This window comes from Cnephaeus nilssonii (genome assembly GCF_951640355.1).
Source record: "Cnephaeus nilssonii genome assembly, chromosome: 1".
NCBI lineage: Eukaryota > Metazoa > Chordata > Mammalia > Chiroptera > Vespertilionidae > Cnephaeus > Cnephaeus nilssonii.
Genome location: NC_137072.1, coordinates 62,518,869 through 62,543,143, shown reverse-complemented (window position 1 = coordinate 62,543,143; position 24,275 = coordinate 62,518,869). Strand labels below are relative to the sequence as shown.

General features: G+C 37.1%; 1 protein-coding gene across 3 annotated transcripts in view; it reads left to right on the top strand.

The window, feature by feature from the left end:
- The window catches only part of ARHGAP24 (Rho GTPase activating protein 24), a 249,498-nt gene that overhangs the window by 172,488 nt on the left and 52,735 nt on the right, over positions 1 to 24,275 (top strand). For 2 of the 3 annotated variants that reach the window (XM_079782176.1, XM_079782175.1), the window contains one exon: positions 17,030 to 17,152. In XM_079782176.1, coding sequence (XP_079638302.1) covers positions 17,047 to 17,152 — 106 coding nt within the window. In that variant the 5' untranslated portion in view covers positions 17,030 to 17,046. Of the gene's footprint in view, positions 1 to 17,029; positions 17,153 to 23,847; positions 24,219 to 24,275 lie in introns of those variants that run through there. The other variant, XM_079782174.1, reaches the window with a different exon arrangement.

Below are 24,275 nucleotides of genomic sequence, written 5' to 3'. Positions count from 1 at the left end.
TTCACTCGGGTTGCAAAAGAAAGTGAAAACCTATTAAAGATATTTCAGAATTATAGCTTACCACTACTAGCATACAAAGTGTACATTATAGATTTTTCCAGCATCATAAAACCCATCACTCATATATAAAAGCTGCTATATCAGTCTCTGGTATTTCTTATATTCAGTTACAGGATGACGATCACGTCATCTGGAAGGCAGGTGTGTGCTCACTTGGCAGAAATGGGGGTTTAGATCTCCAAGTTTCACCATTACTAGCATTGGAGTTGTTTAGTGCATAGTATTGGGCATTAATATTATCAGCATTACTGGAAGTTAATAATTAATTCCTGGCCAAAATTCATGAAAAGAGGGATACGGAAGACGTGGCTAAGCTTCCTAAAATGGGTGCTGTCCTATATTTAACAGGATCCCCTCACCCACTAGTTCACTCTCTTCTTTACAATCAGAGTCATTTTAATTACTTTTATTTTAAATAAGGGAGAAGTGTAAAGTTCTGGAAGAAGGGCACATATTAGTGGAAAATGACACTGAATATGCAAGAAGCTGACTGATTTTTTCATTTTTATTATAGAAGCAAAATGAATAGAAAGTTAAATCTGATTTGCATGAAATTTTGCTTGCTCAGACGTCTTGCTATGAAATAAGGACTCTCAGTCTTGATGAAAATCTGAGCTCCCATATTGGATTTTCAAATTACCACTGTGTTCCTTTGGAGTTATTAATACATTCCGAGTGTTAATATATTTCTAGGTTCTAAGAAAAAAAGCCCCACTGTGGCCAACTTATCATTTGGCATTTCTGTAGCTGCCAACTTACAAATGGATAGCCAAATAAATCTAGTTTATTTTGTTTAAAAATTTACATCTATCTCAATTTTTAATATATTTTCTCATTCGACTCATTTTATAAAACCTAAGTAGACATATTCAGATGAATTTGATTAAAAGAAGTATTATCTTGATATTTATCAAGGATCCTGCACTTTATACTCCTTTTGAAATTGATTTCCTGGATGATTTCAACATTATATATTTTCTCTTTTCTACTAGCTCATGTGTAAATCAATTCCTGTCTGACACATAATTATCAGCCAAGGTGTACATGTGTGGATATGTATGATAGTCTGTGTGCATTTCTGTGATGTGTATATCTATATATGTTTGTGTGTGTGTGCATGTTAGCATTGTATTTACCCACAATGCCCCTGATTTTGTTAGGATTAGAAATTGGAGATCTTATACTCATTAATTTCCCCCACTAGATGACACACTACTTATGAACAAGAATTGTGACTTAATCATCTTTGTATCCATGGCTCTTAACAAGTGTGGTGCCTGACATATAGTGTTGCCCAGATGAACTCATCTAAAAATAATGCCTTGCGGTAATCTAACTTGAGGATCTTCTAATAATGGAACAGTTATTTGCAAACAATAATCCTGGGGAAAGATGGCAATATACAGGAAGAGCTAAGGAAGGCTTAGGGAAATGGGACAAAAGAGAATGCTCTTGCCAGGGTAAGGGAGCTTCTCTGAGCATGGACATAGGCTGGAGGAAGTCCAGAGCCTATGGGAGTCAACTCAACCCAAGACAACTTCCCTGTAGAAGCAAGGTCTTCAACCACACTGAGCTCCACGTGAGCATAGAGTCCTTCCTGGCCTTCACTTTGAGACTACTTATCAAAACACAGTTCAAGTTCTCCTGCTCTGAGAACCTTCTTCCTGATAACATGTTCATCTTTATTCCTTTCTTAATAACTAATACCCTTTATTCTCTGTAGCACAAAGGATTGCACCTGTTTCAGTTCACACTTTATAATTTGCTTAATAAGATCATAATGTCCCAGTGGGAAGAGCATGTCATGAATTTCCTTTTGTATTCCTCACAGTGCCTTGGAGTACAAGTACATAAAATTTAAGTAGGTGTGGTATTAAACTAATTGTAAGTTTATTACGTTTTTTCCTTTGCAGTGAAGTTGCTGTGTAGCTAGGCTTTTAGGAATAAAGAGGATGTTGTGATTGAAAGGGTGCAAAATGCATCTCCTACCCAAACTTAATTGTATTCATGACAGTCCCAACTGAAAAAGGCAGCACACTCAAATTAGGATAATTTGAATAAGGTTTCTATACAAAGGTATCACTTAGAAAAGGGTGGGTGAGGTGCAGGGGGATTATAAACAATAGTGGAATAACCTGGGCCTAATAATAATCAAAGAGCTTTTCCAGGCTGCCATCTAAGGGACAATGACAGAGAGTTCTTAGTAGGACTCGGAAGAAGAGTGCCATTGAGAACAGTCTTCTGGGGATGGAACTGATTTCTGATCAAGATACAGAGCCAACCCAGAACAACGCCAGAGCTGGGGAGCAGGAATACAAATACCCTGATTTCATGTTTCCTCCTCCTTGCTATCTCCTGCCGTGGCTGCCTATTGGCCAAGCTCTGTGAAAAGCTATAGGGATGGGAGCCCACTACTATCATCTGTACAAATTAGTCTCTGTGGCAGGGAGCTAGGTGGAAAAGTGCAGAGAGTGTATTTGAAAGGGTATATGGAAGATAATCTGGCACATTATCTCTTACTAGAACCTACCCTGATAATTTGAAATTTGGTGCCACTAAGGGCATTATTTTCTTTTAAAAATCAGTAATAAACACATACATTTTAATTCAGTAAGTCAAATGCCTATATTATGCCATTCCACTTGAATCTACACTAATAAAAGAGAAAAATGCTAATTGACCGTACCTTCGCTATGCCCACAGCCAATCAGAGCGAGCATGCAAATTAACCCAACAAAGATGGCGGTTAATTTGCATACACTGAGGGAGGGAGGAGTGAAGACTGAAGACAACATAGAAGGAAGAGGGAGGGAAAGCGGAAAGCAAGGCGGCTGCCAGAGGGAAAGCGTGGGCGGGGCAGGCGGCGGAGCAGCCGCTTGCAGGAATCTTCCTGCAACGGGCCCCTAGTTATAAAATAATGTTATATGTGCTATACTAGAGATAGGTGCAAAGTGCTGTGGGTGACAGGGGTGGAGACAACTTTACTTGGAGAGTCAGCAGGGTTTCTCATTTGATCCCAATGAAGAAAGGAAGAAGGAAATGCTATGGAGTGAGTACAGGTGAGTTATAACAAAGGACAGCATGATCCTGAACAAACCAAGAGTAATGGGGGCGTTGGACTTTGGAGGTCAATCTGAAACCTGTATAAACCCCAACTCTGCCATCTATTAGCTATGTGACTTTGAGAAATGAATAAAACCTTTCTGATGGTCAATTTTATAATCTCTAAAACAGGCAAAGTAATTCCTACCTCACAGATCACTTCTACTGATGAAATGAAATAATGTATAAAAAGTGCCAATAGTTATGCCAGTTGTTAGGAGCACTCTCTTTAGTCTCAGAGTCTGTTATTTTCAAATTTTCATTCTAGGTTACGAAGTAATAACTTGTTATTAGGCTGATAAACTATAGATAAAAATGGGTCAATGGGGGACAAAAAGGGGTCATATGTAAATTCTTTCAACAATAAAGAATTATTTTAAAAAGTAAAAAAAAACAAAACACTAATCATCAACAAAATAACTTTCCATCTTGGAGTCATAGGATAACTTTTGCTTTGGGTGGTAGATCACTTATAACAGTCTGTAAGCAATCCATCCCACTGTCTCCCTTTTATGGTTGTTCTCTGCTGACATCCAGTTTTGGTGCTGAATATTTCCCCTGTCTCCATCAAATGCTCTTCCTATGTGAGTTTCAATATATTTTAAGTCTAGCTTGTGTGCATATTAAAGAGCAATAAGTAATAACTTTTAATGAATTAAGTCATATAATTCTTCAATCTCCATTCATTTATTCAAGAAAGAGCTTTCAACAACTATTAGAACAAGTTCCTTCACATTTTCTGAATAGGGTCATATCTAAAATATTGAGTTTGCTAACATTGAGGTGTTTATAGATTCTACTGAAGAGAAACTCAGTGACCTTGATTTAATCTTGCTTTCAACTACAAAACATTCTTCTTTCATGGCTTTATATGCCTTTTCTTTTTCTATTTTGGTGAATCTGTATGCACACGTTGTGTGCCTATCCATTTATTTTATGCCCTTGCTTCCAACCCCCAACTTCCAACAAAAAAGATCAGGAAAGATAACATGCATCTATTACCTCTTTGGTGGCTTTCTTACATTATATTTGAAAAATAATGCCATTTCTCATTGGATGCTTTTAGGAATATGGCTTCTGTTTAACACTATGCCCATCAACCTGCCAATCTGTATTCAGAGTTTAGCCAGATTTAGGTTGATAATTATCTATGAATCAGACTACATGCCCCAAACAGCAGCTGTTTTACCAACTTCTAATGCTGCTTCATGGACTCGTGGGTATTCATTAAATGTTAATTAATAATGGTATACTGAGTTGAATTAACTTGTGGAGTCTGGCTGATTACTCTTTAATTTAAAATTATGAGCTACACAGTATCAATCTATCAGCAGGCAGGATCTAATTTTAATTTCTTTCATGTGTCTAGAAAAATTGTTGGGCTTTAGTAATTTAAAGAAGTAGATATTTGTACTAGATTTGAAAGATAATATATATAAAAAATGATACAATATAAAAGGTCTGACAGCTTTTTCTAAGAGCTTTTCCTTGCCATTGTTTCCTCTTTAATTTTAGGAAGTTCTCATTTGAATTCAGTTATCCAAAGTTCATGTAAAAGCTAGGTGACTTTTTTACTTTTTAGAGGATTTGTTGATAAGTGGATAATTATGAGAATTTTGAGCATCTTGTTGATGCCCTGAGTGGATGTTATAATTATCTTTGCTAAGAACAGTCACCATTTTTAAAGTTTTGGAAGTAGTTGCAAATTATTTTAACAGGTGGGAAGGAATTCCTAAAATATTTTAAGTTTTTTCAGCTTTATGATGGTTAAAAAGATTCTCATTTGTTAAAAGTAATTTTTAAACATAAGACTCCAGATTTATGTTTTCAGCTATATGCAAATAGTTTGGGGGAGTCATAGTTTTAGGGAGAATTTCAGATTTTCATCTATTTGCTATTTAATTTTAGATTTTCATCCATTTGCTTACTTAATATTATCAAAAATTATGAAATTAACTTTTTAAAAATCCCTCCAAAACCCCTCTATAATAATTCTGATGTAATTACCCCAATTGATTCTAATTTGGAGTACAAAGAAAGAAGCTTAGTGTTTTAGTAAGATGGATTTGATATAGTTCTGAACATTCAAATTAATTTGTGTCTGTTGAATTTTTTAAAAATTGTGTAAGAAGGGATTTTTGTTAGACAAACATTCCATAATACTTCTTGTTTTTAAATTAATATTCTATTAATTAAAGATAAAGAACCCTAGAGTTTTCTGAGCCTTCAAATACAGCTCTAGTTTTTGTTATTTTATGTATAAATTTTGTGTTGTGATTTAAAAATAGCTTTTGTTTTTTATTAAAGTTCAATTAACTTATGAATTTGACAAAATTTCTCTCAATGTTTAAACACTGATTATGCACTAATTGAAATCTTGGAATTGTTTTAAATCATAATATATTTAATTTCCCCAAGTACTTCTGTCACCTTCCAAGGCAAACACAGAGATCTAACAAAATCTTCCAAGTAATGTAATGAGTACTTACCCACTTATAACCAAACTGTTAGATTTCATAATTTATTTTTTATAAATTCAAAAATTTACTTCTATTATTTGGATTCCATACACACATATACTCCACTTAGTTTTAAGCCATCCTTTTACCAAGTGACTTGCACTGAAGTGATTCGACATCCTCATTTAATAATAATGTTTCTATCTGACATAGCAACCCTAAATGCATGCTATGAAATTGTATATTCATATGTGTTTATTTGAAAAGAAATCATCCTAAAATGTGTTCATAACAGCAATCTGAGAAATAAAAAGAGAAAGTCTACTTAGTCCTTCTGACAGTGTTAACCTTTCTAGATTAATATACAAGGGCTTGGATTAAGAAGCAGATATGGAGTAGTATTCTTTATAGGAACTTCATGTGAACAACATGTGACCTTGTGGCCCTGACTCCTTTTGCAGGTTCTTGGAATTATTTGTAAATAGAATGAGACAATTAAGTTTTCCCTCTCCAGTGAATAATTCCCATAAGTATACAACATTCTTTAATACTTCTCATCTTACATACCATTGTCCCCTAACTCCAGACATAGGTTAAGGAATAAGCAGAGTGAACATAGAGACTCTTTTCAACACTGATTAAGGAAATGGTTTACCCTTGAGGAAATCATGGAATTAGTGTGTAAGGTGTTTATATCAAACAAATTAGGGAAATTCACAAGTATCCTTATTAGTGGAATTAAAAATATTCCTGAAACACCAATGTTTTTGAAAGTGTTGGGGTTTTGACACATTGTACAGTTGTGTGCTCTGTGAAGCAGTGAACTTTACCTGAATGGCTGAGTTCCAATTTCAGACTTGTAAGACAAATCTTATGTCTAACCCTCCAAATATGCACACTAGAGCTCACAACACCCAGGAAATCATGAACTGTGAAAGTTGAAGTACAATGGACAGTGAAGTGTTCTAATCGCCAAGTTAATTTTAATTGATTAAGAGAACAAAATTCAAACTGAATCAAAGGCGTTCTTTAAGTTTTATATTATTAGAATAATTACTAGTTGCCATTTCTCGGTTGGGATAATTTAATTACAATCTATCATAGTATTTTATTTTAAATTTTGAGTTCTTTTGTATATATCAAAACATTCTATAAAACTGCTGCTATGTAAAGTTAGATAATTAACACTGTGACAATTAAAACTAATATTGTATACTAATATTGTCCCAATTAAATTAAGTTGCCAAAAATCTCCTATTGCACAAATACTAAAAATTGTGTTCAAATTAATATAGAAAAATTTAGTTTTGAAAAAATGATTTATGAATTTAACACCATTCCTTTCTTATTTTGCCCCCAGGCAGACCTGTGTAGAAACTAGCTGCACAATACTAGTTCTTTTTCTTTCAATATCTCTCTTCTAGATGTTTTACATATTTTTAACAAACTGTTAACAAACTACTTTTAGCAGAAATCAATTATGTCAATTGCCAGATCTTATTAAAGATTCTGAAGAGCATGAGGGATTGTGAGCATAGCTTTATTAAAGAAATGTGAATGAATCTTTAAATCTCATCTCTTCTACATCGTTGTTTCTTTCCTCTCCAGTGAATAATTCCATAAGCATATAACATGCTGTGATCTTTCTCATCTTAAACACTTTTGTCCCCATGACTCTGAGACCCATCCACTGCTTCCCTCTTCAATAAAATGCCTAGAGGAGTTGTTGGCATTGGCTGTTTCTGTTTTCTGTGTTAGTCTGGTCAGGCTTTCAAGGTCACCAATAATCTCCATGTTGCCTAATCCAATAACCTCCGTTTCCCTACTCTATTAGTCAGTACTCAGTTCTCACTTTATTTAATTTCTCAACAGCATTTGACTCACCTGATCACCTTCTTTACCCAGCCTTTCTTGTTTCTCTTCCTACCTTTCTGGCTGCATCTTCTCAATTTATTTTGCTGATTCCTCTTCTTCTCAGTCTATAAATGTTGGAGTTCACTTGAACTTTATCTTGCTACAGTATTCCCAAGGGACCCCATCCACATTCGTGTTTTAAAATACCATCACCTTGATGACTATATCTGCCATCCAGACCTCACTTCTAAACTCCATCCTTTGTTTTGTTCACTGCTATATCCTGAGAACCTAGAATAATAAATGGCACAATACAGGTGCTCAGTAAATATGTGCAGGATAAATGAATGAATGCTCTGCTTTACCTCCCAGGGTTATTGTAAAAACCAAATGAATAAATGAATAAAGTAATTTGTAAAATGTAAATCACCCTGCAGTGTCAACTGACATTATCACTAATCTTGCAAGTTTGTGCTATTCAAAAACAATAAGAGGAGTGGGATACTAGGAGATTTTTAAAATGGATTTCAGCATTCTAATCTAGATCTTCAAGAGTGGCATGTCTCCCCCAATTCAGTGTTCTATTCCACTCATCAAACTCTGGGTGTCAGGGGAACACGTATATTGACACTGTATTTAAATGCAAAAGAAATGCTCTAATGTTTGCTCTGATAAAATATGGTATCTTTAATGCATGAGGCCCACAAATTTGCTAGACTCAGTAATCCCAACTTGAATGACATGTCCTTGCAAAGATAGTTGCAGAGTGTTAATCATTTACAATACAAATAAGCAATTAGATAAGTTATATGATCCCTAGCTTTAAAAGTTAGTACTTTCTGGCTGGCTGGCTATGACTGAAAGAATAAAACATGAATACAAGCTAATAGGATGAATGTAGTTGAAATACATGGATTCTAAAATGTATAGCCTCTGCCTACTAGAGTGAATTCTCTTACGAGGGTGATTCTCAGACTTTATGCTTGCATCAGAATCCTATAGCAGGCATTTTAAAGAACAGATTGCTGGGTCTCACCACCAGTTTCTGATTCGGTTGGTTTGGGCTTGGGCCCAAACATTTGTAGTTTTAACAAGTTCTCAGATGCTTCCTATCTTCCTAGACATGTAGACTAGAGTTGCATCACACTGAGAAATACTGCAATAGAGGGTTTACTGGCATAGTCATGGAAAGTATAAATTTCAATATATCAAAAAATAACCCCAAATTTTCTAATATTTCTCAATATTTAAGTCATCATTTGTGGTAAGGGACCTCCTCATAGAAAAAATGCTTTTGATTTTTGATTTCTCCAAGTCAGCAAACTCTGCCTTGTTTCTTTGAGTATGGATGGTATTCCACTTATTACAAGTTTTAAATTATTGCATTGGGACTTGCTTTCCCTTGGGACACCAGTCTGTATCATCTTTGTTGGACTAAACTGATCTGACTCTACAGGTAATTTATTCTACCTGTCTGACTTCTATAGCAATCAGATAAAATTTTGAATTCACTGATCTCCCAAACTAAGCCAAGATCAATTAGAAGAGGACTTAAATTCTAGATGCCTTTGCTTTGGGGAATTTTAATCAGAATTTAATAAGATGCTGAGAAGGAAGTGACTAGATTCTGAGTCTCTGACATAAGTGAAAGTCAAAATATATTGTTGGACTTAAATTGAGATCCTATTGATGGCCCAGTGCAATATGGAAAACAAATATCTAAAATGTAATAGATTATATCATCTTTAGAGTAATTGTGCTCTGCCAAATAGTTTTTTTGAAAGAATAAGTCCAAGAAATGTCAAAAATTAGTGGAAACATAAACTATGTCTATCAAGGTCTTGATAAATAATTTTGTTAATTATTTATAAATTAAGTATATCACAATTATACTTTTAAAAACATGACCAATATGAAAATCAATATTTACTTTAAAAATAAATAATAATTACTTTCTTAAAGGGTTTTTCTTGCCCGAGCTGGCTTGGCTCAGTGGATAGAGAATTAGCCTGCAGACTAAAGGGTCCCAAGTTCAATTCTGGGCAAGGGCACATGCCTGGGTTGCAGGTTCGATCCCCAGGAGGGGGCGTGCAGGAGGCAGCCAATCAATGATTCTCTCTCATCATTGATGTTTCTATCTCTTTCTCCTTCTTCCTTCCTCTCTGAAATCAATAAAGAAATATACATTTTTATAAAAGGGGGTTTTCTTTACAAATATATTCAGAATATTTTCCCAAAGGTAATCTATCTTCCTGCATTTTAACCCTTTGCACTCACTTGCTTTTTTCTCGATTCCTTTATTCTAATGCTAACCGTGTTGAGTCACACTGGACATCCGAGTGCAAAAGGTTAAAGACTTCAAATGACAAATATTTAACATATTAATAATTTAGGGGATTAACATTATTATGCATGTCAATAATAATCTGAGCAGAGCATCCTATGTTCCAAACACTATTCAACGTATTTTGTAGTATTTTTCATTCAATTAATTCATAATAAAGCTATGAGACAGGTGTTGTTGTTACCCTTAATTAAAGATGAGGGATCTCACAGCTAGTCAATGACTAATTTGAACTTGAAGAATCTGGTTTCATTGTCCTAATTCTTAGTAATTTTTCAGTATCTATACTAAAAAAAGGGTAATATGCTAATTAGACCGGGTCGACCGGCCATCTTTCGGATGTCCAACTTCCTTCTGGACAAAACCATGGTAGTGGAGGCCAAGGCAGAGGAAGTTGGGGACGAACTGGCCATCAGGGAAAAGCAGTTAGGGGAGAGATCAGGCTGACAGGGGCGGGCAGTTGGGAGTGAGATCAGGCCGGCAGGGAAGGGCCATTGAGGGTGACCAGGCCTGCAGGAGAGGGCAGTTGGCAAGATCAGGCAGTCAGGGGAGGGCCATTGGGGGCAACCAGGCTGCAGGGGAGGGTAGTTGGGGGCATTAGGCAGGCAGGCAGGTGAGTGGTTAGGAGCCAGTGGTCCTGGATTGCGAGAGGGATGTCCGACTGCTAGTTTAGGCCCGATGTAGGATCGGGCCTAAACCGGCAGTCGGACATCCCCTGAGCGGTCCTGGATTGGAGAGGGTGGAGGCCGGGTTGAGGGACACCCCCCCTCCTGTGCACAAATTTCGTGCACCAGACCTCTAGTTTCTTTATAAGCACGCATATGTTTTTGTAATTTGATCCAGGAAGCACTTTTGCTCACTTCTTGGGATTTTTTTTATAGTGAAGTTTGAGGTAAGGCATTCAGAAATAACTAGTATAGTATAGAATTTTTAGTTCAGTGCTTTCTCTGTCTGTAGCCAAGTAGATAGATTCCCAAAAACAAAATTATTTCTAAATTTAATTATTAGAAATCTACCATAATTAATAAGTGCTCATCAATCTATAACTGGTTAACAAATGTGCATTTATATATATATAAATGTAACATTATATAGCTACTTTCACCTTAAACATAAGTTAGCTATATATTGTAGTATGATTTCTTCTTACAAAGGGATTATGAACTAGTATAGGGGGCATAAGAAATATGTAAAACAGTATTATGAAGTACTCATTAAATTAAATGTAGCATTAATTTTATTATAATGCAAAATAATATTTAGTTATCTGTTTAGTGTGTGGTACTGACTACAAAATACAAACAGAATGATTATTAATGCCACTGGATCCTTAATTCTCATATTCTAGTTTAGGGATTTTAAAATATTCAAAAATCTAATTTTAGAGTAATGCAACTTTTCTGCATTGAATGAACTGGATTGCACTGAAATTTTGCCCTTCTGATATTTTTGAAATTAACCTTTGAGGAAGAAATACTTGAAAAAATTTTAATTAGGAAAACATACCAGCATTATTAATTTTCAGATAACAATAGCTCTATAATAGCCAAAACAATATGAAAAAGTTAAATATGATATTGAATGTGACACCCATTTTTTTCTCTGCCCTTATTTTATTAATTATGTGCTGTTTTATTATTTTCATTGTTATTATTTATTAAGAAGTGATAGTATCCATAGAAGCTTATCATTTCATGTAACTGATTGTCTTCCAAGTATCGGTTTCCATAAAAGGAAAGTTGCATTTTTCCATCTCAGTAATTTTCTACTGATATGCTTCAGAATTTACTTTATATCTTGTAATTTATCATTAGAGTTCTACTGCCAATAAAGACCTAAACTAAGTTTTGAGAAAAGTAATGCTTCAAAAAAAAAGACTTTGTAGTTGTATGAGTGAAAATTAATAACCCAACTTAGAACATTGAAATATTTTTCTCTTAACTATAATAAAACTGAGAGTATAATAGGTCTGGCTTTAACCTGATTTGTACCTGGGAATGAGGAAACAGTTCACCCTTGAAATTATTAACAATATCAGAGGTATTTGCTGAAATGTCCTCAGATCTGTTCATGAACTGTTTGGAAACGAACCCAAATGCCTATGACCACAGTTTCCCTTGATAAACTTGTTTTAAAATTCAAATAAAGACAAATAATTCTCTGCATCTCTTTAAAGGTTTGTTTACTCAGATGGCACACATATAAATACATCACTTCTAAGTAATTGTTTGGCTTTTTACTTCATAATTTTGACAATTTACAATAATTTTTTATTAGAAAAAAATAACAAAATTGTTTTGGTGACTATTTCTTGAAAATTTCTACACAATAAACTCAATAAAATTTTTATTTAGATATATATTTTTTAAGAAAGATAATGCACATTATAGTAGAGTCTCTCTTTTACTGAGGAGGTCCTAGTTACCTGGTGTCATCTGCACTTTGAGCAACACCGGTCTCTTGTCCCAAATCTTCCTTTGGGAAGGTGCTCTGGGTCAGTACGCGGGAGAGAGGGAGAAGGTTAAAGGAAAATTAGTGAGAGTTCACAGTGAGCCATCTTAGGCAACAGTGAGGTTAATGATAATTATCTTCAGCTCATCTTGGCTTTTTTTTTTTATTATTAGTGCTTTCTTGACTGTATGATTCCTATAATTTGTTCTTTTCAATAATTTTTATGGTAATAAAATAATATATGATAAAACATCTGAAATAACACCTGTATTATGTAACAACAAATGGGTTAATATCTGGAAAATGCAGAAAAGAACAAAAGAAGAAAAAAAATTTTTCTAATCCTAACATTTAGAGATAACCATTGTTAACATTATTGTGTATTTCAATCTAGTATCTTATTTATCTGGCTGTCTACTTATATGAAAATTGAGATAGTATCATATGTAAAATTTGTATACTTCCTTTTGTGTAATAAAAGCTCATATCTATATTAACCCTTTGCACTCGCTTGCTTTTTTCTCGATTCCTTTATTCTAATGCTAACTGTGTCGAGTCACACTCGACATCCGAGTGCAAAAGGTTAATAAAAGGGTAATATGCTAATTAGATCATGAGACCTTTCAGAAGTCTTTCCGGACAAAGCCATGGTGGCAGGGCCGAGGCAGAGGCGGTTAGGGGTGCAGGCCAGGATGGGAAGGCAGTTGGGGGTGATCAGGCCGGCAGAGGGGACCAGTTGGGGGTGAGCAGGCCGGCAGGGGGGAGCAGTTGGGGGCAATCAGGCCAGCAGGCAGAGTGGTTAGGGGTGATCAAGCAGGCAGGCAGGTGAACGGTTAGGAGCCAGCAGTCCCGGATTGTGAGGGGGTTGTCCGACTGCCAGTTTAGGTCCAATCCCACAAGGGTCTCAGATTGGAGAGGATGCAGGCCTGGCTGAGAGACACCTCCCCCCCCCTCCCACCCCCCCCCTCCCCGTGTAAGAATTTCATGCACGGGCCACTAATTAATAAATATTCTTCAAAACCCTAATTTGGTGACTGCATCATAAGAAATATTATTCATACTCCTATAAACAATGAGTATGTATATGTTGGAACACTATTTCCAATACCTGTCTTAAAAATTTTAAAAAGTCTTTGCATCCATGGTCCAATGTCTCAGTTGGATGGAACGTTATCCCATGCATCAAATGGTTACAGGTTCGATTCCTGTTCAAGGTACATACCTAGGGTGCAGGTTCGATGTTTCTCACATTGATGTTTCTCTCTCTTTCCCGCTTCTTCTCTCTTTAAAAATCAATAAAAACATATCTTTGGGTGAGGATTAAAACAAATAATAATAAAATATTATTTGCAAAGTTGTTTATCAAAAACTATTTTTAAAATATTGTTTTGTAATTATTCATATGATTAATAGATATTTGTATTCCTGTTTTTAATTAACTGTGCTTTTATTTTAATGTAATTTTCTTTAGCATGCCTTTTAATTTTAGATTAAGCTTTTTCTTAGTCTTTTAAATTCATGAAACTTTTCTTAATCTTCTTTAAATTTTTTTCAAAATCAAACATGTCAATTATTTATTTTATTTCAGAGAATATGTTTTATTTCTGGGAAAGAAAATTTTATATCGAATCCAAATATACAGAAGATCCCAATGAAATGTACAAATCCTTTCACTTACATACATAAACAAGTAAAATTAAATGGTATAACCTACTTAGTTAACTTCAAATCACAAATGCTTGAAATATTAACACTATCACCAAAGCATTGCTACCAATCTGAGTTAACATCTAAAAGTTGTATATAACTTACCAATACATTGTGCCCTTTAAAATGTGTACAATCCACTTTCATAGAAAGCAGTATTAAAAATAAAAATAAAACTACATATGAATTTATGTTGAAGCAGAATTTAAGAATGGAGAATTTATAATGGCTATAATATAGACATAAACACAGATACATACATATATGTGGATTAAAGATGACAATGACACTCCCTCCAGTGATAAATCTCAAAGCTGCTTTTTAAAGCTTTACCTTTGGAAAGAATTTGAGATTCACAATGGTTAAATGGATCATTAACCCCCATAAAGGATTAACCAAGAGTAAAACTTGATTCACATGGTTGAAAGTCAATATTGAGTTTATTCATTTATTTAACCATGTATTTAATAAGTTGTTTTTGAGCCCCCTCCATTGTGAGGTGCAGTACCAGTAGCAGGCCTTTAGAACTGAAAGGTTAAGAATTAGAACAGATAGCATCTCCGTTAGAAATCACATATTTTTAGTACAGAATATCTAGTTTATATCTATATAAATGCCTCCAATTGTTTTCATCGCATTCTTACCAATGAGTCTGCATTCTCACTGAGACTCGTAGAAAAAGTCTAAGTCTTTCCCCCTCTCTTGCTAATACACTAAGGCTTGAAGCTCTATTTCCATGAGTGAAATTCACAGATGGGCTGTCATACCTGTGATTGGCAGTCTAAATGAGCTTTAGGGTGAGACACACAGCACCACCTGCAGAGATAGAGAATCACATGAAAAGTCAGTTGTGCTCATCATTCTCTTTTTTCTCAGCTTTCAGGCAGAAACTGCAGCCGCTGTCACTCACTCTCATTACCAGGGCTGCTTCTGCCTGGGCCGGAGTGACACAGCAGGATATTGCTGTCCGAATTGCCAGCCATCCTTCTGGCAAAGAGAATAATTATAATATTCTCACTTCAAATGGTAATTCTTTTTGGCCCAGTGCTGTAGTGTAAGTGGATCAGAATACAAACTAAATCTATAGTTCTGTGCCATGCTAAATGAAGCACCTTTTTTTGTCATTCAGTTTTTTTCTGCCACTTTATATGGCATACAACCATGAATATGCATACTAATGTATGGCATAGTTACATACATATACAGGACAATTTTATGTGTATTGTTATGTGTCAAAGAGAGGTAGCCTTTTAATAATCCCTGTATATGTGTACTATTGACAAATTGTTCTCAAGCACTTACTAGACATACTATCTCTCAGTTCAAATTAAGTGTAATATGTCCTTTTAGCATTTTTAGGGATGAGAAGCAGTAAAATGAGACTGAATTAATATTTACAGAATTTCTCTTTTAGCTTAACATAGTGCTGGTATTTCTACTTTATTGCATTTAATTCTCATGAAAGGTTATTATATAGGGATTATTATTTCTAAATAGTGAGTTTCCAGAAATTATATAATTTCCCAGAAGGCAAACAGCTAATATAAGATAGAATTACAATTTCAGCAGGGTTTTCTTTCTCTTTTTAAAATGCCTTACTATTTATTTATTTGAGAGAGAGAGGAGCAAAGAGAGAGAGAAAGATCGATTTGTTGTTCCACTTATTTATGCTTTCATTAGTTGATTCTTGTATGGGCCTTGACTGGGGATTGAACCCACAGCCTTGGTGTATGGGGGTGATATTCTAACCAACTGAGCTACTGGGCCAGGGCTTAGGAGGGTTTTCTTTGATTCCTGAACCTATGCTTTTTCAGGTAAAAGTTGTTTAAAGTGATGGTTGACCTAGCATACACCTAAAGGTGTAAGAATGCCATTGTTTCCCTAATAGTGAGATGTTCTTTAAAATATGAGATGGCTAGTCTTGTTTATTCCAGAGACCTGTAGACATTAGGAAACCTATTTGATGTGCCCCTTGGTCCCTCTCCCATTTCCACCCAGTGGTATTAAAATGTAAAATACCAATGTAATTGTTTCTTTGGTTGGCTTAAGGTTATTTCACTTTTCTAACCTTTCACTTGTTCTATAAATTTGCAGCAGTGGTAAAATAGTTGTATTTCTCAACCTAGGGCATTTGTATAGAATTCAGAGGTCACAAACTCAAATGCCTATAGCATTCAGAGCTATGTGGGAAATAGACTGGATGTGAAAGAAAAGGCAGTGTTGTAAATTGGAGTCTGCAAGCGCCTCATAAAGGTATTGAGATGCATCTTAATACAAACAAACAACAGCAGTCTTAACAAAACAAAGCACTTGGACATGAATTAATTCAACCCAAGGCTGCACATTTTGCAACACTTAGTGAAAATTAAATGGTGATCGATCCACCAACCTTTTGCATGGAGGCACCACTGGGGTTTCCTAAGTCTCACTCTTCAGCGTGAGGCCCATAGGGGTGGGGGCACTGATTTGGCCTTGTGACTGGCCAGCATTGTATCTTCTCTCCTCTTTGTTTGCCCTCCTGAAAGTATGATCTCGGGGGAAGGCTTCCCTGCCAGGACAGAGTGACAGAGGAGGACCTTGGGGTCAAAAGTTTTTCATGTGGCTTTTTTGCTTCCTAGAACTCCCCAGCTCATCCATGCTGGGCTGGTGGCCTCACTGTGCATGCACTTGCTTCAGACAAAACCCCAGGCTCTGCAGATCTCATTTCCATCTTTCATTTTGCTTTTGCTGTTTCTCCCTTTTCAGCAGTGCAGTGTGCAGAGATTGGCTTATGAGTTAATGCAGGCCTATGGGTTGTTGCTAGGACAAAAAGGCAGGCTTTGTTTGGGGAATGGTATTTGTTTTCCAGCTTTCCCTTGGAAACATAAGAGTCTTTCCTTTTTAAGCAGGTTCCCCCCCCTCCCCCCATGTTGAAATCATGGTAAATATTTCCAATTCATTGGGTGGAACCTAGTGCTGGCTGTCTTCGTCTGTGTGTCAGGAACTCCCTAGGAGCCTGCTGATGGGGAATCTTCAGCTGAGCACACTCTCATGTGTGACTATCTTCTTACAGGAGGCGATCGAGAACGGATGACAGCAAATCATGAGAGCTATCTCCTCATGGCGAGCACCCAGAATGATATGGAAGACTGGGTGAAGTCCATCCGCCGAGTCATATGGGGACCTTTTGGAGGAGGTGAGTATATTTTTAAGTCATGGAAAAATGGAAAAGTAGACCAAACCTGTTCATCCTTTCCTCCTGCTAATATTACTATTAGCTCCTATTTTCAAAAGGATAAATGTTAAAATAAATAGTAAACTATTTTATGTTATGGCTAAACACATTTCTAAGTAACTACTGAAAGTTTCATTGAGGCATTATCATTAATAACCAACCTTCCATGAATATCTTGAATTATAAAGAGGGATTTTATTTTTATTTTTTATTTCACTAACAATAAAGAGTTATGAGACTGATACCATCAAAGTAGATTAGTTAAGAACATGTAGGTATGAGGCAAAAAAAATAAATAAAAAAAAATTGACTAGTAGCTTTATAAGAGATCCCAAACCGCCAGATGTTCAATAACATAACAAAGGAATGGCAAAGCTTTGAATGAAGATCTGATGAATATGGGGATAAAAAAATGCTTTGTAATCAGGGGAGTGTTTGTGGATTTGATAATAATTTTGTAAAAAAATCTTAGTTCATACAGGGTTGAGAGTTTACCATATGAAGAATAACCGTATGAAGAATAAACAAAATGGTGCTATGAGTAGAACTAAAAAGGAGGAAGAAAGGGTGACAGAAATGATCTTTGTCTGTCAAGGAATATAAAATAGAATAATATGGACAGGAAAATTATTTAAACATTTAGTAAATGGAACCAATAAAATAAGAACCCCAAAATATTCATCTATAACAGACATGTGTTTCCAAGAATGTACAGACTAATTATTTTATATTGCTGTAGTTTAAACAAATTGTATTAAATAATTCATATTTAGTAAAACAATTACAGTTTCCATATTTGTTTTATATTCCCTTACGTATTGTCAGCACCCTGCATTCAAAAGTGATTTTTCCCCTTAACATATCATAGGCTCCTTAGGCTGACTTTACATTTTAGAAAAATTTCAAAGGCTTCATTTAAAAATTAAAAAGTTAGGTTCAGGTTAAAATAGTAAAGATTCATTGAAGACATGTTGATATTTTGCCAGATTGGTGATACATATCTGCCAATTGTTTGTTTTTTAGCACTATCTTCTGTTGGGGAGAACTTGGTTCCTAACCAGGATGACCCTTCACCCCAGTTTGCCTGGCAACAGCCTGGTTTACAACTGTTGTCCCAGGCTAATGATTGATAGTATTACCTTTCACTCTCACAGTGTCTCAGTTTGGGTGACAACTTATATGGCCACCCTATTCATATACTAAAATGTCTGGTGAGCGACTATGAAAAATATTCAAAAAGGACTATGGGGCTGAGACCCCTACCCCAGTGCCTTATCAGAGGACTCTGCACATGGCTATCCATGTGAAACCCATACTTCACTGCTAGAGGTTTGCTGGTACCTCCAGGGCTATGGGTTTGTGGGGAGCCTGAGGATGTGTCTACCTTCAAAACAGGAGGCCCTCTGTTATGAGATTTCTGGGTGTCTTAGTTCAGGAGAATCCTTAATATCTGCTGAAGGAGGTATTTTTGTTGAGGTGAGGGGTTATTTCCATCAAATGTCCTGTTTTCTCCCTTTCCTCTTCTTCTGTCTATCCTTTTTTCAAGAAAAAATGAATGAGATTCAGCAAGCTTCACCAAATGAGTGACCATAAGAGGTCCTATCAGCCCAAGAATATCAGAAATGATCCCAATGGGACTGGGCAAAAGCTATAAATGAATCTTCAAATTTATGAACCTGGAAGGTATATTCTAGTAGATGATTGGCTTATATACTTTATTCTATGAATGCTTGATTCAAATTTACTTTTCAAGAGAGATGTTTTGGCATACAGTACTTATCACAGAAACAATGCACCAAAAAATAAATCTTCTGCCCTCTTTGTTTAATTGAAGAGTATCATGAGATTGCAAAGCAAGCTTTTAAAGCACTCATTCAATTTGCAGGAAATCCTTTGTGATTTATCTAAACATCAGAATTTTCTAAAGTTAATACAGAGTATAGAACTGAACTAAATCTTTTTTTTAATTTTTTTAAATATATATTTTATTGATTTTTTACAGAGAGGAAGGGAGAAGGATAGAGAGTTAGAAACATCGATCAGCTGCCTCCTGCACACCTCCCACTGGGGATGTGCCCGCAACCAAGGCACATGCCCCTGACCGGAATCGAACCTGGGACCTCCCAGTCTGCAGGCCGACACCCCAGCCACTGAGCCAAACCAGTTAGGGCTGAACTAAATCTTGACAGTGATTCCAACTACCACCCATATTCATGGGTCTCAAATGTTTGCATCAGTATCATCCCCCTGTGCTCATTGACTGAATTATACAGAAATATTATAAATTTGAGTTTCAAATAATAAATTTATATAACTAAAAACCCACTTATCTTACATATTAGGGTTTCACTTAACATTTAATTGAACATAAGTTCCCCACTCACTAAGAATATTTTAGAAACACTGTTTTAGTTCAACCCCACACTTTATGGCTTAGATCAGTAAGACCCAGGGTAGAGGACTAACTTGACAAGTGGCACTCTGGGAGTAACAGAACCAGGGAGAAAACCCAGGTCTCCCGACTTGTGAGCTTCCTCCTGCTTTTATGCCCAATAGTGTGATCTCTTACTTCTACTGTAGGAGTAAAAAACAAACAAACCAACAACAAAAACGCAATTACAAGTCCATGCCTCATTGATAGTATATTCTTTACTATATTAAAAGCAAAAGTTTTTTTAAGTGTGATAATTCGAATGAATAAAGTTTATCAAGTCCTTCAAAAATACCTGAATTGACACCATCAAGAAAATGAAAAAAGCCCTAGCCGTTTTGGCTCAGTAGGTAGAGCATCAACCTGCAGACTGAAGAGTCCCAGGTGTGATTCCAGGCAAGGGCACATGCCCAAGTTGCGGGCTGGATCCCCAGTAGGGGTTTCTCTCTCTCTCTCTCTCTCTCTCTCTCTCTCTCTCTCTCTCTCTTCCTCTCTGAAATCAATATTTTTAAAAAAGAAAATGAAAAAAGAACCCATAGAATGGGAGTATTTTCAAATTATACATTGTATCCAAAATATATAATGAACATTTATAACTCAATAATTAAGACAAATCAAGTTTTGGAGCTAATTTGACTCAATTAAAAATGGACAAAGAATCTAAATAAACATTTCTCCAAGGAAAATATACGAATGATCAATAAGCACATGAAAAGATGCTCAATCCAAAGGTGGTATGCAGTTATTAATCATCAGGAAACTGCAAATCTAAACCACCATGGTATACCACTTCACACCCACTATGATTTCTAGAATCCCAAAATCCAATAATAAGTATTGGCAAGGATGTGTAGAAATCAAAACCCTCCTACATTGCTGACGGACCTGTAAAATCATGCAGCTGCTTTGAAAAAGTCTATCAATTCCTCAAATGATTCAACATAATTACAATAGGACCTAACATTTTATTTCTCTCAGGAGAAATGAAAACATATGTCCTTCAGAAACTTGTACATGAATAGTTAGAGCAGCATTATTCCTAATAGCCAAAGTGTGAAAATAAATGTTCATCAGCAGGCAATAGATAATCATAATGTACTAACATCCGTGGAGTAGATTATTATTCAGCCAGAATGAGGTACTGACACTTGCTATAACATGAAGGAACCTTGAAAACACTATGATGCTAAATGAAGGAAGCTAGGCACAAAAGACCACATATCATATTATTTCATTCATGTTAAGCATAGAACTAGGAAATCTAAGTATAGAGACAGAAAAGAGATTAGTGGCTGCTTAGGACTGGGATGGGAGAGTAAGGGGGTGGTAGGGGAGAAATAGCTGAAGATATGGAATCTTTTCTGGAGGTAACGACATTTTCTAAAATTAACTGTGATGATGGTTTCATATATCTGTGAGAGTATACTAAGAGCCATCTAATTGTGAACTTTAAATGGGAAAATCTATGATATGTGAATGATAATCCAATAAAGCTCTTTTAAAGGGTTTTGCCATCAATACCTTACATAAGAGAATACACTTCCCCTCTTATCTCTGTATGGAACGTATGGCCCTGTTGATCCTAAATGAAGACTTCTTTGACTTCCAACCTCCTTCCCACCACTCAAAGATTGGTGCCGTCACTGATTAAAAGGCATTTGGAAGGTGACATGTCTCCCTGGTTTGTTGATTTTTGTATACTAACTTTGGACATATTTTAAATGTCTATTACAGAGAGGGCATTTTATTGTCTGTATTGCAGTTTCACAAACTGCATTTTTAAAAAGTTAAAGATTTTTCATGAGGCACCTAAGCTTATCTTTGTTCAGGTTGCATATAGTATACATGTAAAATATTCCCTCCCTTGCCACTCCAATAATAGACATTTGATTAAAATAGAGGAGAAGCCTGGGGAGCTTACCTAGCTTTCAATCTCTAGAAATTAAAAACTGTGAAGTGAAAATCATAAAATGTAGAGCTTTCCTTTTTGTTAAATAAGGAAAACTTAGACAACAGCTAACCAGATGGGGAAAGAGAACCAATGGAATGGGTGAAGTATACCTCCTCTCTTAGCAACCTAGCCTGATAGCAAAGTTTGGTATTGGATGTAGATGCCTCAACTTTGTGAGATCTGCTTGCCATCTCCCAGAAACTGTGACGGCCTGTTAACAATGCTGACGGGCAGGCTCATCATTTCTGCCTGACAATCAAATCCCAAAGTTGGAATGTCAAAACATTGATTTAGCTATGGAAAAGTTTAGGGGTGTTGTTTGTTTATCTTTGTTTTACACTGGGTTTCTTTTCAGTGGTTTTTGAAGCAAGGTGTATGGAAATGCCTCACCCAGGGTCTGGGGAGTGAGATCTGTGTGATTAGCCTAACTTCACCAATAAAACCTGGCTCTTCCTGGATATGTCTGTCTCTTATGAAAAGAGTTGAGTCAGAGACCCACCAAGGCAGTAAAACCGCTGAACGTGAATAATCCTCATAAGGAATCATTGGCGTGTGGGCCAGCAGGGTTAATTAAGAGGCACTGTGGTCTGGCCTCTGACACAGACCGGCTGTGTGGTCTTGGATAAATGACCCCCACCTTTAGTCCCCTCATTTGTGACATAAGAAAACTGGACAACACGGTTTTTACTAGGATTCACTCCAGTTCCAGTCCTGTGATTCCACATGTTCTCTCCTGCCAGTGCTGAGGTCAGTGAAGTGTTCCCTGGGCCAGGGCCCCGCCCGGCCCAGCCCTGCCACTGTCTTGGTAGTACTGAGCTTCACTCTGGGACTTCCTATTTTCCTAGCCGCACGCTGCGACACAGAGCTGAGAACAATGTTTGAACCATAGGGCATGAATAACTCAGAATGATCCCTGCAGTGACAAAGTATTCCTACCTGGGCATGGAGTAATGATTTTCTAAAGGGAGTGTCTCATTAGTACTCCTCTCAATTTTGGAAAGCTCCCGCTGAATGGCTAGGAAGGCGCACAGAGGCCCAGGGGGTCAGCTGGGGTTAAAGCACTGGCATTCCAAATCTGCACCTGGAACAGCCAGGTGGGTGAATGATTAACCCAGGAGTCAATTGCTCAGTGAGTGGGACCAGAGGGTTGGTAGACCTGGGGGCTGGGTGCAGAGGGTGCATACAAGAGCAGGGGAGAAAGCTGCAAACAGGATTGGTTTTCAAACCATAACCAGAGAAATATACTTATATATAAATGTGCATGCGTATGAGTGGAGTTGTTTTGTGGTTATACCTGCAGGTTTTTTGTCACTACATTTAGAATATTTTCTCTTTCACAAATACATACACGTCACATGTTTTGATGGCTTGAGCATTTAAATCAGCACTCACAAATAGACTGAACGGCAAAGCATGCTTTTTAAAAACCTTGCGTGGGAAGAGAGTAGATGCAGGAAGGAGGGGGCAACACGCTGCCCACTTGGGGGAGGCTTGGTGCTGTTGGATTTCTGGAGGGAATGATGCAGCCGGCTGGAAAGGTGCAGCCCAGACAAGAGCCAGGGAGTGAACTCAAAGTCAAAGGAAGAAAAAGGGGTTCACGCCGCGGGGTGGCCCTCCCCCTCCTCCCCGCACACTGTTGTGACTGCACCTGCTGCATGTGACCAGTGGGCACGGAAGGCAGCAGCCGCCACAGCAGCGGTGACGAGGCAGCCGCAGCCCTGCCAGCTCCCGCCCAGCTCTCATTGAGAAAAGGGAGCCGCGCGGAGGAGGGGAGAGGCTCCCGCAAAGCTGCCTCTTCCAGGGACCCCAGGAGTCTCCAGGAATCAGCACTTGGCTGTTCTGACGTGGCGATTCCCTCGGGAGCCCCCGGAGTTTGAAGATGGAAGGGAAAAGGGAGGAGGAGAAGCCTGCAGAGAGCGTCCAAGGATGAGGGGGTGCTCTAAAAGGAACAGGGGAGCCCTCTGAAAAGAATCCGTCATGCACTGAAGTGCTTTCTGGAGAAGGTGCCATTATTTGCCTCCCCTGTTGCTCAGAGGAAAGGAGCCAGCAAGGACGGTCCTGGGGCATCTCTCAGGGTCCTTTTTGTCATTGTTGCTCTGTCCCCTTGCACATGGCTCTTTGCTGACCTTTCCAGAAGAATCTCAGTGCCCCCAGTTCCAGCTGAGAAGACAGTCCTTAATAAAAAATTAAATTAAAAAAAAAATCCTGCTGTTTGACTGGGAGGCGCAGCTTGCTTGCTGCAGTTCTTTTTGCTGTGCTATTTTGGAATGTCTGCAGAAATTAAAAGAAAAACCTTAAAAACTCTCTGGATTAGGCAAGAGAAAAAGGAAGTGTGCTTTTTTTTGCCAAAAAGAAGTAAATGAGAGGTGGTAACTTACCCGTTTCAGGACTTGGAGGATAAAAACCTATGAGTTGTAGGAGTCAGCACTTAAAACCTGACAAATAAACAAACATGAGAAGGAGTGGCTGTGGGGTATCCTACCGAGGCAGGTCTTAAAGGAAGCTGAGACTGTCAGAACTTCGGGCCTGTATGATGCCTGAAGACCGAAACGTGGGGGGGCGCCCCTCAGGTGCCTTAGCGTCAACTCCTTTCATTCCTAAAACTACATACAGAAGAATCAAAAGATGCTTTAGTTTTCGGAAAGGTAGGTAGATGATATGTTAATGTCCTTTTTAAAAGTCTGCATATATTCTCTGATAGC